The sequence below is a fragment of the Pteropus vampyrus genome, unplaced genomic scaffold, assembly GCF_000151845.1.
Source record: "Pteropus vampyrus isolate Shadow unplaced genomic scaffold, Pvam_2.0 Scaffold48, whole genome shotgun sequence".
Taxonomy (NCBI): Eukaryota; Metazoa; Chordata; class Mammalia; order Chiroptera; family Pteropodidae; genus Pteropus; species Pteropus vampyrus.
The window spans coordinates 1213908-1232392 of record NW_011888829.1 but is presented as its reverse complement, the minus strand read 5'-3'; the positions used below and the strand labels follow the sequence as shown (position 1 = coordinate 1232392).

Below are 18485 nucleotides of genomic sequence, written 5' to 3'. Positions count from 1 at the left end.
CCAGGAAGGCAGAGACTCGGGAGCCTGGGGAACGGCACAAATGATGACCACGAACACCTTCGTCAACATGCCCCCGCCCTCCCCCAAACCTCTGGCGGTATTTGCTGCTTTTCCCCCAACCTTTTTTAAAAACCAGGAGGCGTGTGTCCACAGGCGTTGGTTGCAGATGTAAACATTACTGTGTGTGGTGGCAGGAGAGAGGCTGAGACTGTGGTTTTGCCAAAAGAGGAAGTGAGGAGTTTCACCGTCCTTGTTGGTTGCCTTTTTGCAGTCTGCAGCCACACTGAAGAGCTCACTGTCAATGCAGACAGTGACGGGGTCGCCACGAGCATTATGGACTGGCTAATACGTGGACTTCCACTGCCTCTCCAGAGACGCGAAGCGCGCGTGCTCCAAACAAATCTACCTACACTCCAGAAGCTCTTATCGCCACCTGGGTCAAAGCCTAGATCAGTCTCCCCGCGGTGACTCAAGATGTGCCAACAGGGCAGCCACTGACGACCTCCTCTTACTTCCCAGACACCGAGGAGCAGAAGCTTTTAAGTCCCCCTCCCCACTCAGATCCCAGCTCGGCCTCATCAGTAGCAGCTGCTAAAGGTAGACTTCTGACATTTCTAGAAGGGAACAGCTGGTACATGAGCTTATATAAAGACTGCTCAGTGGAGCTACAGCTGTTACCATGACAATAAAGTCACAATATACACAATTCCTAGATGCGGAAACACTTTCAAAAGCATAAATTCTTAACTACTTATTAAAACTGAGCAGCAACATTTTCACAAATAAGCACTGCGCAAAGGTTGCCAAAGGTCTTCCACGGGAGTAGCAAAATGGCTAATAACAATTCATAGAATCAGGAAGAAAAATACCCTTTCAAAATACAACATATTGTAACCTACCTGTTACTCAAGGGTCTGAAGTACAAGCGCACGTCAGCAGAAAACCGGCAGTGCCTTTGGCCGATAAGGGTGGCCTGAGAGCTGGTTTCTATGAGTTCTAGTACAGAATGGTTTGATGACCCCGGCCGGCAAGGTTTCTCTCTTTCTCTCTCAAACGTTTCTCAGCAGGCTAGACGTTTTAAGAAGGGTGTCGCTTTTCTCAATGAAAACTACAGCCACAGAAATTTGACTAATCAATGAACTATCAGAGTCGATGAAGGATCTAAGTACTACGGCATATTTCAAACAGCCCATTACACAAAACAAAACAGGAAGACGACTTACAGCTTTTTTATTGTTTTATTTGGGAAAAGTGCTTCTTACAAAAGGGCAGCTGTAAAATACAGAGACCTCTGTAACAATTACTTGTTTTCTCTTTTAAGTGAAAGAACGGGTGGGCTCCGAGGACTCAAAGCAGTGGATGGGACAACTGAGGAGCATCTCCAAGTTATTTTTCAGGAAACAGAGCAACAAAACGCAAAGCTAAAATTTCCAATCAAGGAATTCTTCTAACAACTTAAGTTGTCTCGTAGATTACCACCCCCCTCCCCACCTTAGTGGGAAAGCTTGACTTGTAACTGCAAACCAATGACTCCGCTACAAGGAACAGCTTAGAACGTAAGTTTTGTATCACATCTGTCTACCTGCAGAGCTCAGGGATGGAATGAGACAAATACCCACAAAAACAAACACAAATCCCAACAACAAAACCCCTCAAATGAGGACAAAGTTTGTCAAAAAGTGCCTGGACCGGAAAGGCTAGATCATGAAACATTAAATACAACTGCGTATCCAAGACCCAGTTTGTGTTAATATATGGGATAACCAGGCAGTTTTAACCTCTGTGGCTAATCCCATTTCTCTATACAGACAGACAGACAAGCACTGCTCTATGAACAGCTGCCAACATACTGCTGTGTCTCGTAAGATCTAAAGGCTGAAACCACTAATCCCAGGTTTTCCGCTAAGGCTAACACTGCATCTATGCAGGCATGAGCTTACCACACTCACTCACACATGCCAGGTCTATCAGCCCTTGAGAGTCAACTTCCAACTCTGCATTTCTTTTGCCACTGTCTCTTTTATATGCATCCTTTCACAATTTTCCTATCATACTAAATACAGTAAAAATCTCAACACATTCGCACTTGGTTACCCAGTAGTTATTACTTTTGTGCAATCAAACAAGAGACCAAAAACCACAGAACAAGAGCATGGGGTGGGGATCCTAGGGAACAGATATAAAAACACAGATGTGCAGATTTCACCAGAAACCTCAAGTATCCATCTCTCAAGTCTGTAGCAGAAGGTTACTCGCCTCAGTTCAGATCCTCCATCCAGCATCCCTCTTCTTGGACCCCAAAGCAGGCCCAGTGCTGTTACTTTAGAATCCGGGGTCCTCAAAATGAGTGTGGAAAGTCCATAAACACTACCTTTGTTAGAACTGTGTGAATCTGGCTGAAAACAGATGACACAACAAATCTACACTAACTGTCTGACAGTTAAATTCATGTTACAAAAAAACTAACTTTAAGATTTATTTTTGTAACTTTTTTAAACAGAGAAAACAACACACTTGTCGGGAAAAGGTGAGGGATTGAGAGAAGACAGGCCCTGGGTAAAAATGACGATGACAGCACCTGGAGTTGATAGGCCTGCCTAGGAGAGACGCGGGCACTGCCACACCACCACAGGGACAGCTACTGTCTGAGGCTCAGCAGACCAGTTCACATGCCACGCAAAGCTGCTATAGATCCAAGTCATAAAAATCTTCCAGCTCATCATGAAACAAGTCCCACTCGTCTTCAGAGTCTGTCAGGTCGTCGTCCCCACCTGCAGCCAAAAGCATAAGCAACATCTCGCCCAGCTCAAAGGTGACCACCTCTTCTTCCTCGTTGTCAAAGGGGTTGCTGTTCTCTCTTTCCTCAATGAGCTCCCAGAAGTGGTTCCTTCGTTGGGCCTGTAAAAAACAAGGCCGTGATAGGGATGGCACTGTCGAGTGGCATCTTCTAGTCTCTTGTTTCTAAGGCAACGCGTCCAGCACACCAGAGGGCATGACGAACCAGAGAACCAGACTTCGCATTTAGGGCTTGCACCTCACCAACGCCTCCCCTCCGGGCACTCGCTGCGCGCGTTAGCCCAGGGCGTTAAGCATTCTATTCTCTCCTTTCACATCCCGCCCAGTTCTCTGAGACTGGTTTCCTCCGTCAATATCCTAGTCTCGCTCCCAGACCTGAGCTGCGTCCCTTCCCCACTCTGTGCGGGACGCAATGGATAGCGTGGCATTTCCCCTCTTTTAAAAAAATAGTGAGAGTTACCCGGTATCTGCTTGATGTTCCCACTTTCTGTCTCTGTGGCTCCTCTCTACGGCCATCAGGGTACGCATGCTTGTAAAAACAGTTCCCTCCAAATGGGCAGCTCCCACGTCCTTCATCAAAATACCTGCACGCCTTGTTGCTGGAAAGGAAAATATCGCAACCCTTATTCACAGTGGATTTCAGGTCTGTATTCCACTATCATCCAGGGTTTCTCTAAACGGGTAGGGATAGAACCAGCATGTCAGTTTACAGCCCCCCCGAGGTGTGTCCTTAACGTGTGTGCGCCAACGCATGGAACGCTAACTACCACAGACGGACACTCTGTTCACGTCTACACTGTCTGGCAGCCCTGGTACCGCAGATCCGGCAGAAAGTACAGTCCTCGTCGTGACGCAGTCCCCTCGCACGCTCCCCAAGGACTGGGTTATACAGCGAGACACATAATAGGTCAGTATTACCAGGGGCGACAAGATAAACTGTACTGGGAAGTAAAAGAAAGGGTAGGAAGGAGGTAGGAGTGTGTAATGCAGCACTGTTCTTTTCAAAGTGAACCCAAGCTCCGCTGGGATCTTAGCTTGAGAAAAGGCTGCAGTGCTCATACCTCATTGCCTCCTTGTATTTCTGAATGAGTTTCTGCTTCTCTTCTTTCTCCTCCACCCAGTACTCACTTGGAATGACAAAGTTAGATGTGATCCGGCATTCTGGGCAGGACCTGGGAAACAATGAACAGGCTGCAGTGCAAATTCCCCTTCCCGGGCCCACTCTTCAAGGACACACCCTGGTGTGTCACCTCCAGACTTAAAGACTTAACTGAAGGGCAGGCGGGCACCTCCGGAAAGGGCTCCACACAGTCACACAACTGACCACCTTTCTGAGGCAAGACAAACTCCTTTATAAATTCAACTCAATGGCTAGCCAGTTCATTTAAAAAAAAAAAAAGTTAACTTAGGTAAAAAAAAACGAAAAACAAAAAACAAAACAAAACAAAAAGAGACATTTCACACAGACTCCTTTTTCTTTCGTTTAAATAAATTTATTTCTTGTAACTTTGCTCTGTTTAGGTTATGTCGTTTTTGTTCAGTTATGAGAACAATCTTTAAAGGATGGTAGATTATTGGCTAGCTTAATGGATGGAATAGGAAAGTGAAAAATGTAAAACGTCAGGAAACATACATTCAGAGCTAGGTAAGTTTGTTCACCGAGCCTAAACCGGCTAATCCGTTAAACACAATCTCCTCAGGAAAAGCACGAAGGTTCTACTAACTGATACATAGGGTTTCCTCATTCAAATAAAAGTAGATATACCAACTAACCTAGAAGCTAGCTGAAATACAAAGAAATCCCGATTAGGAGAATACCCCAGTTTCAAGGTAAGATGCATGCATTTAAATGCGGTCCATCTGGTTGAAAGTTGGCACAAGATACTAAATTCTTCCCCAAAATAGAAAGCACAAATGAAGACTGGGGAGGAGCCTCACTTTATGATCTTGCTCTCAAATTGCTTAGCACTCCTCCACTTGCGAATGCACTTGAGACAGTAGGTGTGGTTGCAGTTGGAGAGGATGCCGAAGCGGCGCTCGCTGGGGTTGGCTTTCTCGTAGACCACCTCCATGCAGATCCCACACACCATGTCCTTGCTGCGCTGGACGGCAAACGAGAGCTCCATGTCCTTCTCGTGGGCCTCAATGCAGGACTAGAAAAAGCGAAGATAAGTGCAGTCAAGTCACTGAGCGATGGAAGGTGTCACTTGGCAGTGAATGACTCATGTTAAGAGAATCAGAGTCAGCTGAAAAGACAATGTTCCCAAGGTGACGTTGGCAGCAGCTCTGTTCACAGCGAGTACAGGTGCACTGACATTTGGGGACATGAAGTCGAACTATGAGGACTCAACTTCAGGGACTGAAAAAGCACCCAATTTTCTCTACCCTGCAGCTCGACTCCCCTGCTGTTATCCTCATTAAGGACGGTCTTTCATAGCAAGTTTGCTGATTTTCTAGTTTCTAGATGGAAAATGCAATTGGGATTAAGGCCCTAATTTACAACCTGTCGGAAAATAAGGGAGAAGGAAAGCAACATTAGGTGACGATGAGGTGCCAGGTACATAATCTCACATTAAAAAAAAAAAAAAACACGAGCTTTATTGAGAAATAATTCACATAATATAAATATATAACTCATTCATTCGAAGTGCAGCTAAATGGTCGTGGGCGTATGCGCGCAGTCATGCCACCATCGCCGCAGTCAACACTGGAACGTTGTCATTCCCCAACGAGGAACCTCACACTCACACTCATTTCCCACTGAACCTGCCTCCCTCCCCTCCCCCAGTTCCAGGCAACTACGAATCTACGGATTTGCTTATTCAGGACATTTCATTTAGATATGTAACCTTTTGTGACTGGCTTTGTTCAATTTAGCACATTTTCAAGGTTATCTATGTAGGATATCAGCATTTCATTTCCTTTTCTTGTTGAGTAAAATTCCATTGTATGGCTAAACCACAATTTATCCATTCATCAGGTGATAAACATTTCGGTTGTTTCCACTTTGGAGCTATTATAAATAAGGCCGCTATGAACATTCATGCACAAGTTTTTGTATAGACATTTTAATTGAGGTATATATAAGTGTATAGATATATTAATTGAAGTATAATTGACATAACGCATTACACATTTTTTAATCAATTTATCCATAATCCCACAGAACCACATTTTAAAATATTTTATCTTTTTCCTAAACCCTTTTTGAAACACTCCTCAGAGGTGGGCACTACTATCTCCCACACAAGGACACAGATAAAAGCCTTCCACAGGGCTGTAACCTGGCTCAACTCACAGCCAATACGCTGCGAGACAGGATTCAAACCATAACTATGTCTACCTCACACTATGCGCTTGGCCGCCCAACAACCCAATTAATTAATTTTTATTAGAGAATGACGACTAGTAAAATTTGATCCCAATAAATATAAGGTTTGTAATTCAATGTCTTCAACAAAAAAAATTCATGCTGCAAATGGGCTCAAAACCATAATCTGAAACCCTCATTCTCTGCTGCTGGGAATGTAAATCGGTGCAGCCGCTACGGAAAGAGTGTGGCAGACGCTCGCGGTGTCAAGCACAGCAACTCTATTCCAAGGAAAAGTACAATATACGTCTATGTGTTGACAAAAATTTTTACGTGAACGTTCGTGGCATTATTCATCATAACCTAAAGGTAAGACGATCTAAATGTCCATCTACTAATGAATGGAAAAACAAACTGGCCTATCATTATCATTATCATTATCGTTCAGCCATAAAAAGGAATAAAGGACAGATACATATGACATGAATCAATCTTGAAAATATTATGCTGTTTTAGCCAGTCGCAAAAGGCCACATATGATTCCACTGATATGAAATTTCCAGAATAGGCAAATCCATGGACAGAAAGTAGATTAGTTGCTGCCAGGAGCTGGCGAAGAGCAGGATGGAAAGTAAGCTAACGGGTATGGGCTTTCTTTATGGGATGATGAAAATGTCCTAAAATTAGACAGAAAAGTGGGAATGGCTGCACAGTCCTGTAAATATATTAAAAACCAATGAAATGCACATCTCAGAAAAGCTATTACTTAAAAAAAAAAAGAAAAGAAAAAAAAGCCCATAGTCCAGAGTCCTAAAAGCATGATTTCTTGATGAACCCAGGAAAGAAAACATCCCTCCTTATTGATAACCATTGGCTCCACGGAACGAGCAAAGTACTGAAGCTGTGGAAGGGAAAGCAGTGCTCATGCCCGATGCTGTACCGCCTCCCCCTGACACTTACTTTTATGTGCTGTGACCGCTGAGCGGCGTCCACTGGGTGGAGGACCTGCAGCCCACACATGTCACAGGAGTCGCCGTGGAGGTACACGCAGTTCTCGCCGTACCGGCACTCTCCCACCGCAGCGTAGGGGCAGAGCTGCTGCTTCGTCTCCACGGCCGTCCGCTCCTTCGCCGAGTCCTCCTCCGCCACTGAGCCCGGCAGGGGCGCTTCAGTGCAGGAAGGGGCGGCTGCAAATGTTTAAGAGGGTGGTAAAGGTCCGAAATGGATACGGTGCATAAACTCTACGATTAATTGAGGACCTAACTGAAAAGAACTCCGATTAAACTGCAAATCAGTCTACTGAGCTAATTTCCTTACTCTTGAAAGAAACGAACTTTTCTAATGCTGATATTTCCACGATTAAGCTTGTAAAAAGGAGGGGGGGAACCTTTTCGTGTTTTTCTTGTGCATTTGTACTCATTAAAAAAGAGGCTTCAGGTTTTCAAAACATTCTAAATTCGAAGTTTCTTTCACTTTGTAAGTCCCACATAATCCAATGAAGTGTTAAGATTAGGCTGAATGTGAAAACTCAGCTAACTGATGAACCACTCATCATTTTCATTCTTCAAAATACTCACTCCGGCCACAGTAGGGCTGCCCAGGAACGAACTCGATGGCGTTGACCCAGTCTTCTGAACCTGCTCCTATAGTTGCAAAGTTTGAATTTCTTGACTCAGCCTCGCCCGTATTCATTTCAACTGTCGGTCCCACTGATGAGACACTTGAGGAAGCAGCAAGGGATGATTTTGCAGTTAGATCTGTAGCCGATGCTTCTTCCTGTTTCAATGGCTTACTATGTTCATATCTAAAAAAAAAAAAAAAAAAATCTAAGTAGCCATCGTCTAACCAGACCCCTCTAGATTAAACATACATTCTCTGATCCTGTCCTTGGGCTCTTTTCAAACTACTGTGCATATGGATCATTTGGGAAATTGTTAAAGGCAGATAACCCATGGTCTAAGTCGAGAGTGGAGCCTGATCCTACATGTCTAACCAGCCCCTGTGTGAGGCTCCTACTGCTAGTCAAAGGCCCGCACTGTGAGTCGTAGCAAGGCCATGAACAGGGGAGAGAAAACTTTAAAAGGTCAAATACATTCACTATTTTAGGCTCTGTAGATCACACCGGTCAATGACAATCAGCTCTGCACTTATTGTTCAAAAGCAGCCGTAAGCATTATTTAAATGACTATGTCTGGTGGTGCTCTAATAAAAAGTTACAAAAATAGTTTGGGCCAGGTTTGGCCTACAACAGCGGTCCCCAACTCTCAGGCTGGGACAGGTACAGGTCAGCGCAGCAGGAGGTAAGCGTGCAAAGCTTCATCTGTGTCTGCAGCCGCTCCCCTGAGCTGACATCACTGCCTCAGCTCCACCTCAGATCGTCAGGCATTAGATTCTCATAGGAGCACCGGTCCCTTGTGCCAGAAAGGTTGGGGACCGCTGGCCTACAGGCCGGTTTGCTCACCCCTGCTGTAAACCATCTATTTCCCTTCAAATTCCAATCTATTCAGGAGTTTCAGATAGTTCGCAATCTGCAGTTCCCATGGTAGTAACTCAGCTAAAGAGACTGTGCAGCCAAACCCAACTGATTAAACAAAGCAAGGCTGACACTCAAAGGCTGACACTCAAATTCATAAGCAGAAAAGTGAACGTTTTACCAACCACTCTCCTTATTAAAAAGAAGACAATATTTACAAAATATACATATTTTCTTTTCCTATATCCATTCATTCACCTAATTACTCCCTTTTCCAAATTCTTACCTATTTTCTCACTCCTTTTCATCTGTAAAATTATCATTAAACCACATCTCCAAGTATACAGAAAAACTATTTCCTTCAAGAAAGTAACTTTATCCCTGAGAAAATCCTAACAGCTCTTTTGAGCATTTTATGCTGCGATTCATCCAGACACAATAAATGATGTATGCAGTAAATCTAAACTGTTGTATCTTATAGTATGAATCTAGCAGTTCTTACAATTATTGGGCAATGCTAACCATGGGTCATCTGTGTTACAGATGTCTGCGTCTACATCTTAAAAAAGCGAAACCCAACTAAAGATTGCCCTTTAGCGTATAGCAAAGGATTGCTGAGCTGATTTTTATCATTATATTATCTCAAACCTTCACATTCCTATTCTTAAGCATTTGGCAACCTACTTGGCTTTGCAGTACAAATAATCTAAGTGTCCTGCTCTCAGTTACAAAGACCCAGTGCATTTTATTGCACGGACTGGAAGCAGGCGAGTGAGGGGAAAGTACTATCATGAACATGTTTTCACTTTTACCACCTCACTTCATCAAAAAACTATTCTTTCATCGTTTTAGAGGTGACATAGATGTAATCATCAGGTAAGTGGCGTCCTAGGTCTGTGACTTAAGCTGCTCTGTACGAGACGGCGGCCACTGGCCATACCTAGCTATTATCTATGCTTAAGTAAAATTGAAAACTCTTCCTTGATCCTTGCACTAGTCACATTTTCAGGTATTCAAGAGCCACGTGTCACTAGCACTTACCATCTCAGACAGCAGTACAGAGCACGTTTCCATCTCTGCACAAACGGCTACTGGACAGCACTGCTCGAGTTTATTTTAGAGCCATAGGGAACCTTATAAAGCTAGACCTAAATCCTCACTTTTCAGATGAAGTAATGCCCTGGTTTGAAAGGGAGTTTCAGAAAAATTTTATTTTTCGCAGCCTTTAAGTTAAAGGCTTTAATTTAAAAAATTAAAAAGACATTAAATGTTGAGATGTATATAGGGTCTAAGAAATAGATGACACCAATATTCTGGTTCTCTTTCTCCTCTGCTGTATTCATTTAAGGATTTCAGCGTAAACGACTCAAAAACTACTTATTAGGACTAGAATGCTCATCACCACCTAATTATCAAATTGCAACTACTATGATATTTTTGAAAGAAGTGCATTTAAGGTAAATTTATCAAGGAATCAACAAAGTATAATAAAACTGTTGAAAACACAGAATATTAGTTAACTAGAAAGTCAACATTTATAAGTAAATTAACTTCTTAAAGAGTTCTTCCAGAAAAGGAATGTGTATCAAAACAACTTTATTCTAAGGAATTATATTGAGGGGAAAATCTAGACTTTAAAGAAAGACATCAAGGAACATATGTTCTCAACTCTACTTAGAAGTTATTCCCTTAGTGCAGAATAGATCTATGTAAAATATGCTTCTGAAGTAAAGATTTGTGAGTAAGCACCACGAAAAATAAAGTACAAATAAGAAAAACTAAGAAAGAAAAAGAAAAAGCAAGACTCCAATTCTGAAAGGTGTTTACTAAAAAATATGGTTCAGGGGTCAAGTATATGGTGACTAGACTGCATGATGAGCACACAATCAATATACAGATGATGTATTACAGAACTGCATACTTGAAGTTTATATATTATTAACCAATGTTACCCCAATACTTAATTTTTTAAAGTTTTTAAAAAATGGTTCAGTAAAGCATGGACCTCTCTAAGCAGGGATCAGTCAACTAGGCCCTCAGGCCAACTCCGACTAGAGCAGGGATCGGTTTCTGATATTTTTAAATGGTTGAATAAAACTATTCCTTCTATGAGTTAAATTATTTGAAATCCCTGGGAACTGGTCAAGTTCTATCCAGGCAGAGGGAATGCAGTTAGTATTAATATGATGACTAGGTGGAGGGCCAGGGGACGGGGGGAGCAACTGGGGGGTTGTTTTATGAATTATATAGATGTCTAACCAATGTACTGTATACCTGAAACTAATTTTTATTTATTTAAATAAATTTTTTTAAAATCCCTAAGAGTGAAAAGTAGGTTTAAGCCCTCGGGTATAATTTTAACAAGCAAGCAAGCAATCGTGGAACCAGCCGTCCATGAGATTCCGTACTTAGCTAGTCTATAATCACTCTTGTAATAAACACCTGTATTGGCCTGTCCTAAACAATCATCACCCAGCTTCCTTTTCAGGCAGCCTATCAGCACACAGGTTTCCCTAACTCCTTTCACTTGACCCTAAGAGTTCTAATCAGGATCATTCCTCCAAAGGAGGAGCTGTAACCTAATTATAAAGAAAACCTGAACAACAACAAAGAAGTGACTCACATGCGTCTAAGTGTCAATGCCTCCCCCAAACTGGACACCTACCTCATTCACTCTCCGTCTCCCAAAGGAAGCCCAGCGAACAGAGTTAGGCTGGAGATGGGCTCCCATCCTTCCTCACGAGGACTGCCATTTGGGGCTGGCAAAGCTGCCTGAGAAGTAAGCTAACACAGAGCCTAGGCCTTAGCTCGAATTTCTTCAATTTAACCTCATTTCCCATTCACCCCACCTACACGGTCTAACCAGATGAATGCCACCTCTGAAATGTACCCTCAATCTGTTAACTAGCCACATGTCCCCTCATTGTGTCACAGACTATTCTCCAGTCTCTGCTGGGCTCCTTGAGGTCGCGTCTCCATTCTCATCAACAGTTAGCTCCTCTCCTTGGACAAGTTTACAAAGATTCTCAACTGGCTGACCAGTCAAGGAACCCAGCTCCCCTACAATTAAGCTGGTCCAGAAAATGTACGAAGGCCACCTCACTACAAAGAATTGCTCACCAGCAACTTTCTCTCCCCATTAATACAGTGAGTACAAAGACATAGCTGGGGTTTCTTTATTTTATTTTATTTTTTTTTGAGGAGTATGATTGTGTCGTTTTCTCCTTTTTCCAGCAATATGGCAACAAAAATATTACCAGAGCAAAATAGCTGACTACTTAACTCAGATGTCAGAGGTTCCATTTCTGAGCTCCTACAGTTACATGCAAATGACCTTTCTTTTTCTCTACCTTACTAGATTTTCTAGCAAAATAAACGTGGATGACCTAACATCAATATCCCACCTATCAATAATTTCTTAAGTCTTTTGAACTCTATGCATCTGAACCCAAGAGCTGACCCAATTCTTTTCTCATAATTGGCTATGACATTGATAAAATGTCCCACCTGATGTGATGGTTTAAAATGTCCAAAATTCAACTCTTCCCTTCACAAGGTGGAGCCCAATCTGTCTCATCCTGAAGGTGGGCTGGACTTAGTGACTTGCTTGTAATAAACAGAATATAGTGGAAGTGACAGTGTGTGACTTCTGAGACTAGGTCATAAAAGGCACTGTGGCTTAGTCCTTGCTGTCTCTCTTGAATCACTTGCACTGGGGAAAGCTAGCTGCTCAGTGTGAGGGACACTAAAGTAGCCCTAGGGAAAGGTCCGCGTGGCAAGGACCTAGTCCTCGTAGGGAGGGACTAAATAAAGTCTCACGCCAACAGTCATGCGCGTGAGCCAAACTATTGCTGAACTGCAATTTAACAGGACTATGGGAACAATTCAATTTAATGCATGATAGCGGTTACTCAATAACTAATCCCTCTTGGTTCGTCTAACATTGAGATATTAGAGACATTCTAGAAGCCTTTTCCCCTAAACTTTACTTTATTAAGTAGTCTTAGGAGCTCGGGGGTTCAGGAAAATTTAGCTAAATGACAAATCTTAACTAGTAACTTAATACGCTATTCCAAATGCCTATGTCCCTACATCATATTAACAGAAAACAGGTGAACCAGTCCTGTTTGGTCAAATAAGCACCTCATCCTTGGTCTTAAAAAGGAAATGGCACATATAAACACCCCTTCGCCACGCCATTCCCCTAGGTCGGCAGAAATGCTCCTCAGGCACTGACAAACTTTAGGACTGCATGACAAACTCATCTTTAATAAAAAATGTAATAATGCATTCCCTCCAAGTGAGAGTCCTGTCTGCATACTAACATTCCTAAGGAGTCCTTTTCAAAGCATTACTTTAAATCTATTACTTACAAAGTTATTGAGATTATGTATTTTTTTCTCCCAATCTCTCCCAATCCACCCCCCTGCCCCCCAGCCAAACTGATTTGTAAACGAAGTCTTACCTGCAGCGGTCTCCGTAAATACAGTACCCTCGCTGAAAATACTTGCACACTACACCGTAGGGGCTGTCGGAGAGGTCGTGCGAGTAGCGACAGTTATCTCCTTCTTTACAAACCCCATGCATGAAATACCTGTGAAGCAAATAACCAGAGCTGGGTTAGAAAGATGAAAGCCAGCACTCAAAGAATTCATGACCAATATATAGTCGACTAGCAATATACCAGTACCGGATACTAATAATATAGTCTATGATTATTCTACACGAACATGTGAAATGAACAAAGAAAGTGGAACTAGACGGCCTGACCACCAAGCTATCCCTTCTGGCGGCACAGGAAGCTGCCTACAGTCGATGCACCAGATGGGAACTTTGAGGCCGTCATTAGCCTTGTCTCTGCAGGTTAAATCTGACCACTGCTCTCATTTTATAGTCCTGGGGGGCTGCTTCTTGTTTTCCAGTAACTTTAGCCATAATGGCGGCTCTCTTTTAAAAAAAGAAAAAAAAAAATCAAAGATAAAGCATGACACAATGGAGACTGGAACACGTCAGATTACTGTACATGTTTCACTTCAAAAAACCATTTTAATTCTTTAAAAGCTGTATTTGGAAATACAAGCAAAATCTACTGTAAAAGTAGAGGTGAAAGGAAATCATTTAATGTCCTTCGTTTAGCACTGCTGTCCCTCTGCCTTAATGGAGTACATATACCTAGCTAGCGGTTCCCAAAAACCAGCTGTTAGAGTATGACCAGCAGGTCCTAAGTGGACCTGGACCGGAATCAGCATCACCTCAGGATTTGCTAGAAATGCATATCTGAGACCTTAACTCAGGCCAAGTAATCTGTACCTGGGGGATCAGAGGGGTTGGATAAGGCAAGCAGCAATCAGCATTTCTCTAGTCACTCCAGGATTAGGGAAATAATATGGATCTTATTTTAATCCTGAAAAGTGAGGAGAACCGTCACACACACCTCCATCCTCCCATCGCTGACTTCTGTGGTGGTTTATTCTTTGGTCCTTGATTGGTCTTTCTTTCAAGCAGGGTTATGGAGATTGAATCTGGGCAGCCTATACCACCCCAAGTATGCACCTCCCTACAGCTGGTAGAAGAAAAAAGTGCCCATTTCCTGGGTGTAGGTAGAACAGCTGTTAAGTACATTTCAGTTGCGCATTGATTTGAATAACACATAGAAAATAAATTCATATTTACTGAAGGAGCCTTGAAGAAGGCTGCCCCAAATTACAATGTGAAAGTTCTACTCAGAGATTACCTGCAAGTGAATGTTCTATTCACATGGGTAACAGTAGGTATTCCGAGTGGATAACATTCAAAGAAAGAACATAACAAACTGGTGGAAACAATTATCAAGATCCTAACAGTGCCCTAAGACTGCAGTCCATAACAAAATGTAAGAACATGGTAGGAAGTCAAACTATAATCTCATTTCAGCTCTTAGGAGGTTTAACTTAATCAAACTTGGGTTTGAATTTTTGCTCAACTACAGGGCTACTTTCTGCAAGCTTTGAAGCTGGGGGCCACATAACCCAAATGTGAGCTGAACTACCTGTAGGGAAAGTAAAGAAATGAACACTTAACAAAACTGAACAAGTCCATAGTAATTACATTGTAGTCACCACTACAGTGTAACTGTGCTTCAAAGTATAAAGGATCCATAACTGAAAATAGGTTATTCATTTGAAACAGTGTCACTGAATACAGCTGCTTTCTGTCCCAACCCGTGGGACTTTCATTCTCACACTCTAAACCCAAGACAAAGGTGCCTGTCTATACCTTCAATGTTTCCTTGGGTTCAGTTTGACGTCAGATGCACATATTTTAGGGCTTGACAAAATTACCTAGTGATCGCAAACTCCTAATCTCAGGCACAATACTTGGAGAATTTTAGGTTTGTTCTTAAATCCTATTCTGCCACATTTTCATTCATTCAATTGTTGTGCTTAGGTTTATGATGCTCTACATTACATCAAATTACGTCTTTCAGGAATTGTTTGCTACCTGATGGCTGCTGACCTAACCTTATTTCCTCAAGCAGTTGCCTCAAGCAGCTCAACTCCCTAACGTGGGCACCTTAACACCCAGCCTGACACCACTCCTCAGCACTTAAGCAACATCCACGCCACTGTCCCTTTTTGACATCCATGGTGGGTGAACACTTTCCCCTGGAATCCAAAGCGACAGAGTAAAAATTAAAGTCAAATAGATTGGCGTATTAGCATGTTTTTTTTGGCCAAGAGCATAACACAGCAGATGACCAAGAGTGAAGAGAACAGGACAAAATTGGGAGAGATGGGGCTGGATAGCTGGGGAAGATTCTGCAGGGCCCTGGAAGCCAAGTTAACTTAAAGCAGTAAGAAGCCATGGAAGGATTTGAAACAAGGAATTGTCAGAATCAGATTTAAATTTTAAAACATTACATTAAAGTGACTAGCTATCTTGCCACAAGAAGATTGTAAGTAACTGGAGTAGTTCAGCCAGAGAACAAAGGAATAACCTTTTCCAGCACTATTCCTGACAAAACGAATATATGCGGGACCTACATCACAGATCTGACTTAACATAAGACTGAGAAACAGAACTATCCAGCAGTGAAAAAAGTTCCTGAGGTCCAGAACGAACATCACTGAAGGAGCTCAAGCAGACACAAAAGCACCCGATACTGCAGAATCAACAGAAACACTAGAATTCAAGCCCTAATTAGTTACTGCCAAATACTAAGCATTACTTCACGTGGTGCTTTGTTATGTGTGATCTGGGCTTTTTAGTTTGTTTTTCCTTGTCTTCTGTCAGTGATACTAACACTGTTGGTACACCCAGAATTATAGACACTCCTCACACCGAAATCCCTTTTTGCCAACCCATCTCCCTGTTAAGTCTAAGAGTTAAGTGACATGATAGTGTAACTTATAGCATGTAAAAGAAAGAGGAAAAAGGCAACCCACTCCCAAGATTTTCTCCGCAAAACAAAAATCAAAATAACTCCTTTTGTTTTGTTTTTAAATGCCATCACCAAAAAGCCACCATTCAAATTGACGCAACGCCACGGCCCAAGCTGAGCTTGCCTTCTGTGAAAGGCTGGGCCATATAATTTCTAAAGTTCCTTCTACACTGAAGATTCTATGACTCTAAGCAGACATTGTCCGGTAATAAAGACAAATATAATTGACTAGAATCTCTTTACTGCTGTGCCTCTTGGAAACCTAAGCATGGTCTCCTAGATACATTACAAGAAATACCAAGAGCAGCACGTGAAGGTACAACAGAACCAAACACCACCCTTGCAGTGCCTCGAGACATAACAATCTCTCTGGGGATTCACAGAAATTACAGGTTAATTACTTTGATATTTAATTTTTGATGAGTCCTGTTTCTCAAACTAGTTTGTAAATTCTTGGTGTTAAGGACCATGGTTTATTCTGCTTTTTATTTATCTCCTAAAGTACCTCTTTGTTTAATAAAAACTGTAGAAGACAGCTAGGTGTCAAGATAGGACAGTGCCAGTAGCAAATTATTTTCTTTCTCTGGCTGGCTAACTTTTTCAATGCCATCACTTACAGCAACAACAACAACAACAAAAACCCTATATAGTTACCAAGTAGTGAATTTCACTATAGATCACACTTTCTGGAAGAATTTTGTTCATTTTTTAGGTTATTTTAACTACAAAGAACACTCATCTACCATTGTAGAAACACTCTAATCTGATAATGCAGTGTCTAAGTAACAGATAAGTAAAAATGATAATATGCAAGTTACAACTTTGTTTTTAAGTATGAATTGTTTGAACTCCAAACACTCAAATAAACTAGAATCAACAGTTTTTCTCTTTCATAGTATTCCTCTAATAAAATACAAAAAATGGCCTGGTGGGGGCAGCATAATACTGTTCCTTGGTAAAGGCATACTTAGGTTTTTCTTTTAAGCTGCAGAAATAACTGAAAATTTCAAGAGAAATATTGAAAATAGTAACCAACTAGAAAAATACAGATGATTCTAGGCAATTAAACACAGATATCCATCATCCAAACAACTCCTAACTTCTAAGAGGATTACCTTAAGAAAAGAGCCTAAGTCAAATTCCTAGATAGAGGGGGAAATGGGCACAAACATTACAACACATCACTATCTTGAACTCTCGTCAAAGGGGGTTTAGCTATCAAACACTAAAAACATTTAATTTAGAATACAGTGCATTTCTGCATTCCTTTTAACACATAGCACCGTTTCTTGTTGTAGACACTGATACTCATTTACTGAACAAGTGAGGTAGTCCCAGAAAGACAGGCACATGTTCCCTGAAGTCCTTTGTCTTTGCTAGTTTACAAGTGGTTTAAAAACAAACGAATGAAAGCAGAGGAATCTTACTAGTACATATTAAAGTGGGTAATTCAAGTGTGGATTTATCAACGTCAATTCCAGCACTTACTGAGTACACTAGCTTCCAAGTAAAGCTCTACAGATAGCATGGTAAGATAGGGCCTCTTTTCTCAGTGAGCTCAAGTCTAGAAGAAATGAAGATAACATATCTGACATTCCCGTTCAATGTATATTTTAAAATAGATCATGTTGGTACCTAGAACTGAAAACAATGTCAAATTTTAAAACCTAAGACATCGACTAACTGGGACTTAAAAGGAACAGTCAAGCAAAAGCTACAGACAGGTTTATATAAAAAACAATCACATTTAAGCCTCTAGCTTTTACATAGTGCTTTTTCAATATGTTAGATTACTCAGCCATGTAATTTCTTAAAAACAAATCTATTGATTCACGGGTGAAAAATTCCCACTGGTCCAAGACAGGTCTAGGATATTTCATTAACTCAAAGATCCTAAAGGCAGGCAAAGAGGAATGATTAGCCTGGTAAGCTGTTCTGAATTCTGATGATACTGGTGAGGAATTAGAAAAGGGGAAACAGAACAGGGAAAAGTACCTAAGAGAGGAGAAAGTGCCTAGCAGAAAGGAAAGTTCGATGTAAGAAGTGACGATGAATTCCGTGCTTAGCTGTAAAGCTGGACTCAAGTTACAAACACGACAGGATAATAATGAGGTAAGTATGTTAGGTTGGTGATGGGTTTTCAAGGCTAGATTATATATTTAGATTAGAGATGATGGGGAAAATCGAGGCCTTGTATGGAGACTTTAAAAAATTCACATATTCAAGAAAGATTATTTTCAGCGTACTAACGTAGTTTGCGGCTGTAGGTGACTGGCCGAAAAGTTCAAGAATATAAAGCTTACACTAGTTCTTTTATTTTTAAAAGATTCAGCTAGCACATATAAATCAACTGCAGCATTTTAGAGAAAAGAGAAATAAAGAGACTCGTATAATTGGCTCCATGAATAGGAATTTTTAAATTGTCATTTCTGGGATATTGCACTTGATTCCTTTCTTAGGATTACAGATGACTGATGAGAAGCTAC

At 41.6% G+C, this 18485-nt stretch overlaps 1 protein-coding gene across 3 annotated transcripts in view; it reads right to left on the bottom strand.

The window, feature by feature from the left end:
* Window positions 1-1219: 1219 nt before the first annotated feature.
* Window positions 1220-18485, bottom strand: part of MKRN1 (makorin ring finger protein 1) — an 18805-nt gene continuing 1539 nt past the window's right edge. Inside the window, exons 1-8 of one of the 3 annotated variants that reach the window (XM_023530272.1) lie at window positions 14014-14136; window positions 13045-13173; window positions 7684-7910; window positions 7067-7293; window positions 4735-4949; window positions 3858-3968; window positions 3257-3395; window positions 1220-2898 (exon numbers count right to left, since the gene is read on the bottom strand). In XM_023530272.1, the coding sequence (XP_023386040.1) occupies window positions 2686-2898; window positions 3257-3395; window positions 3858-3968; window positions 4735-4949; window positions 7067-7293; window positions 7684-7910; window positions 13045-13173; window positions 14014-14027 (1275 nt within the window). In that variant the 5' untranslated portion in view covers window positions 14028-14136 and the 3' untranslated portion in view covers window positions 1220-2685. Of the gene's footprint in view, window positions 2899-3256; window positions 3396-3857; window positions 3969-4264; window positions 4950-7066; window positions 7294-7683; window positions 7911-13044; window positions 13174-14013; window positions 14146-18485 lie in introns of those variants that run through there. The other 2 variants (XM_011359483.2, XM_023530273.1) reach the window with 2 other exon arrangements.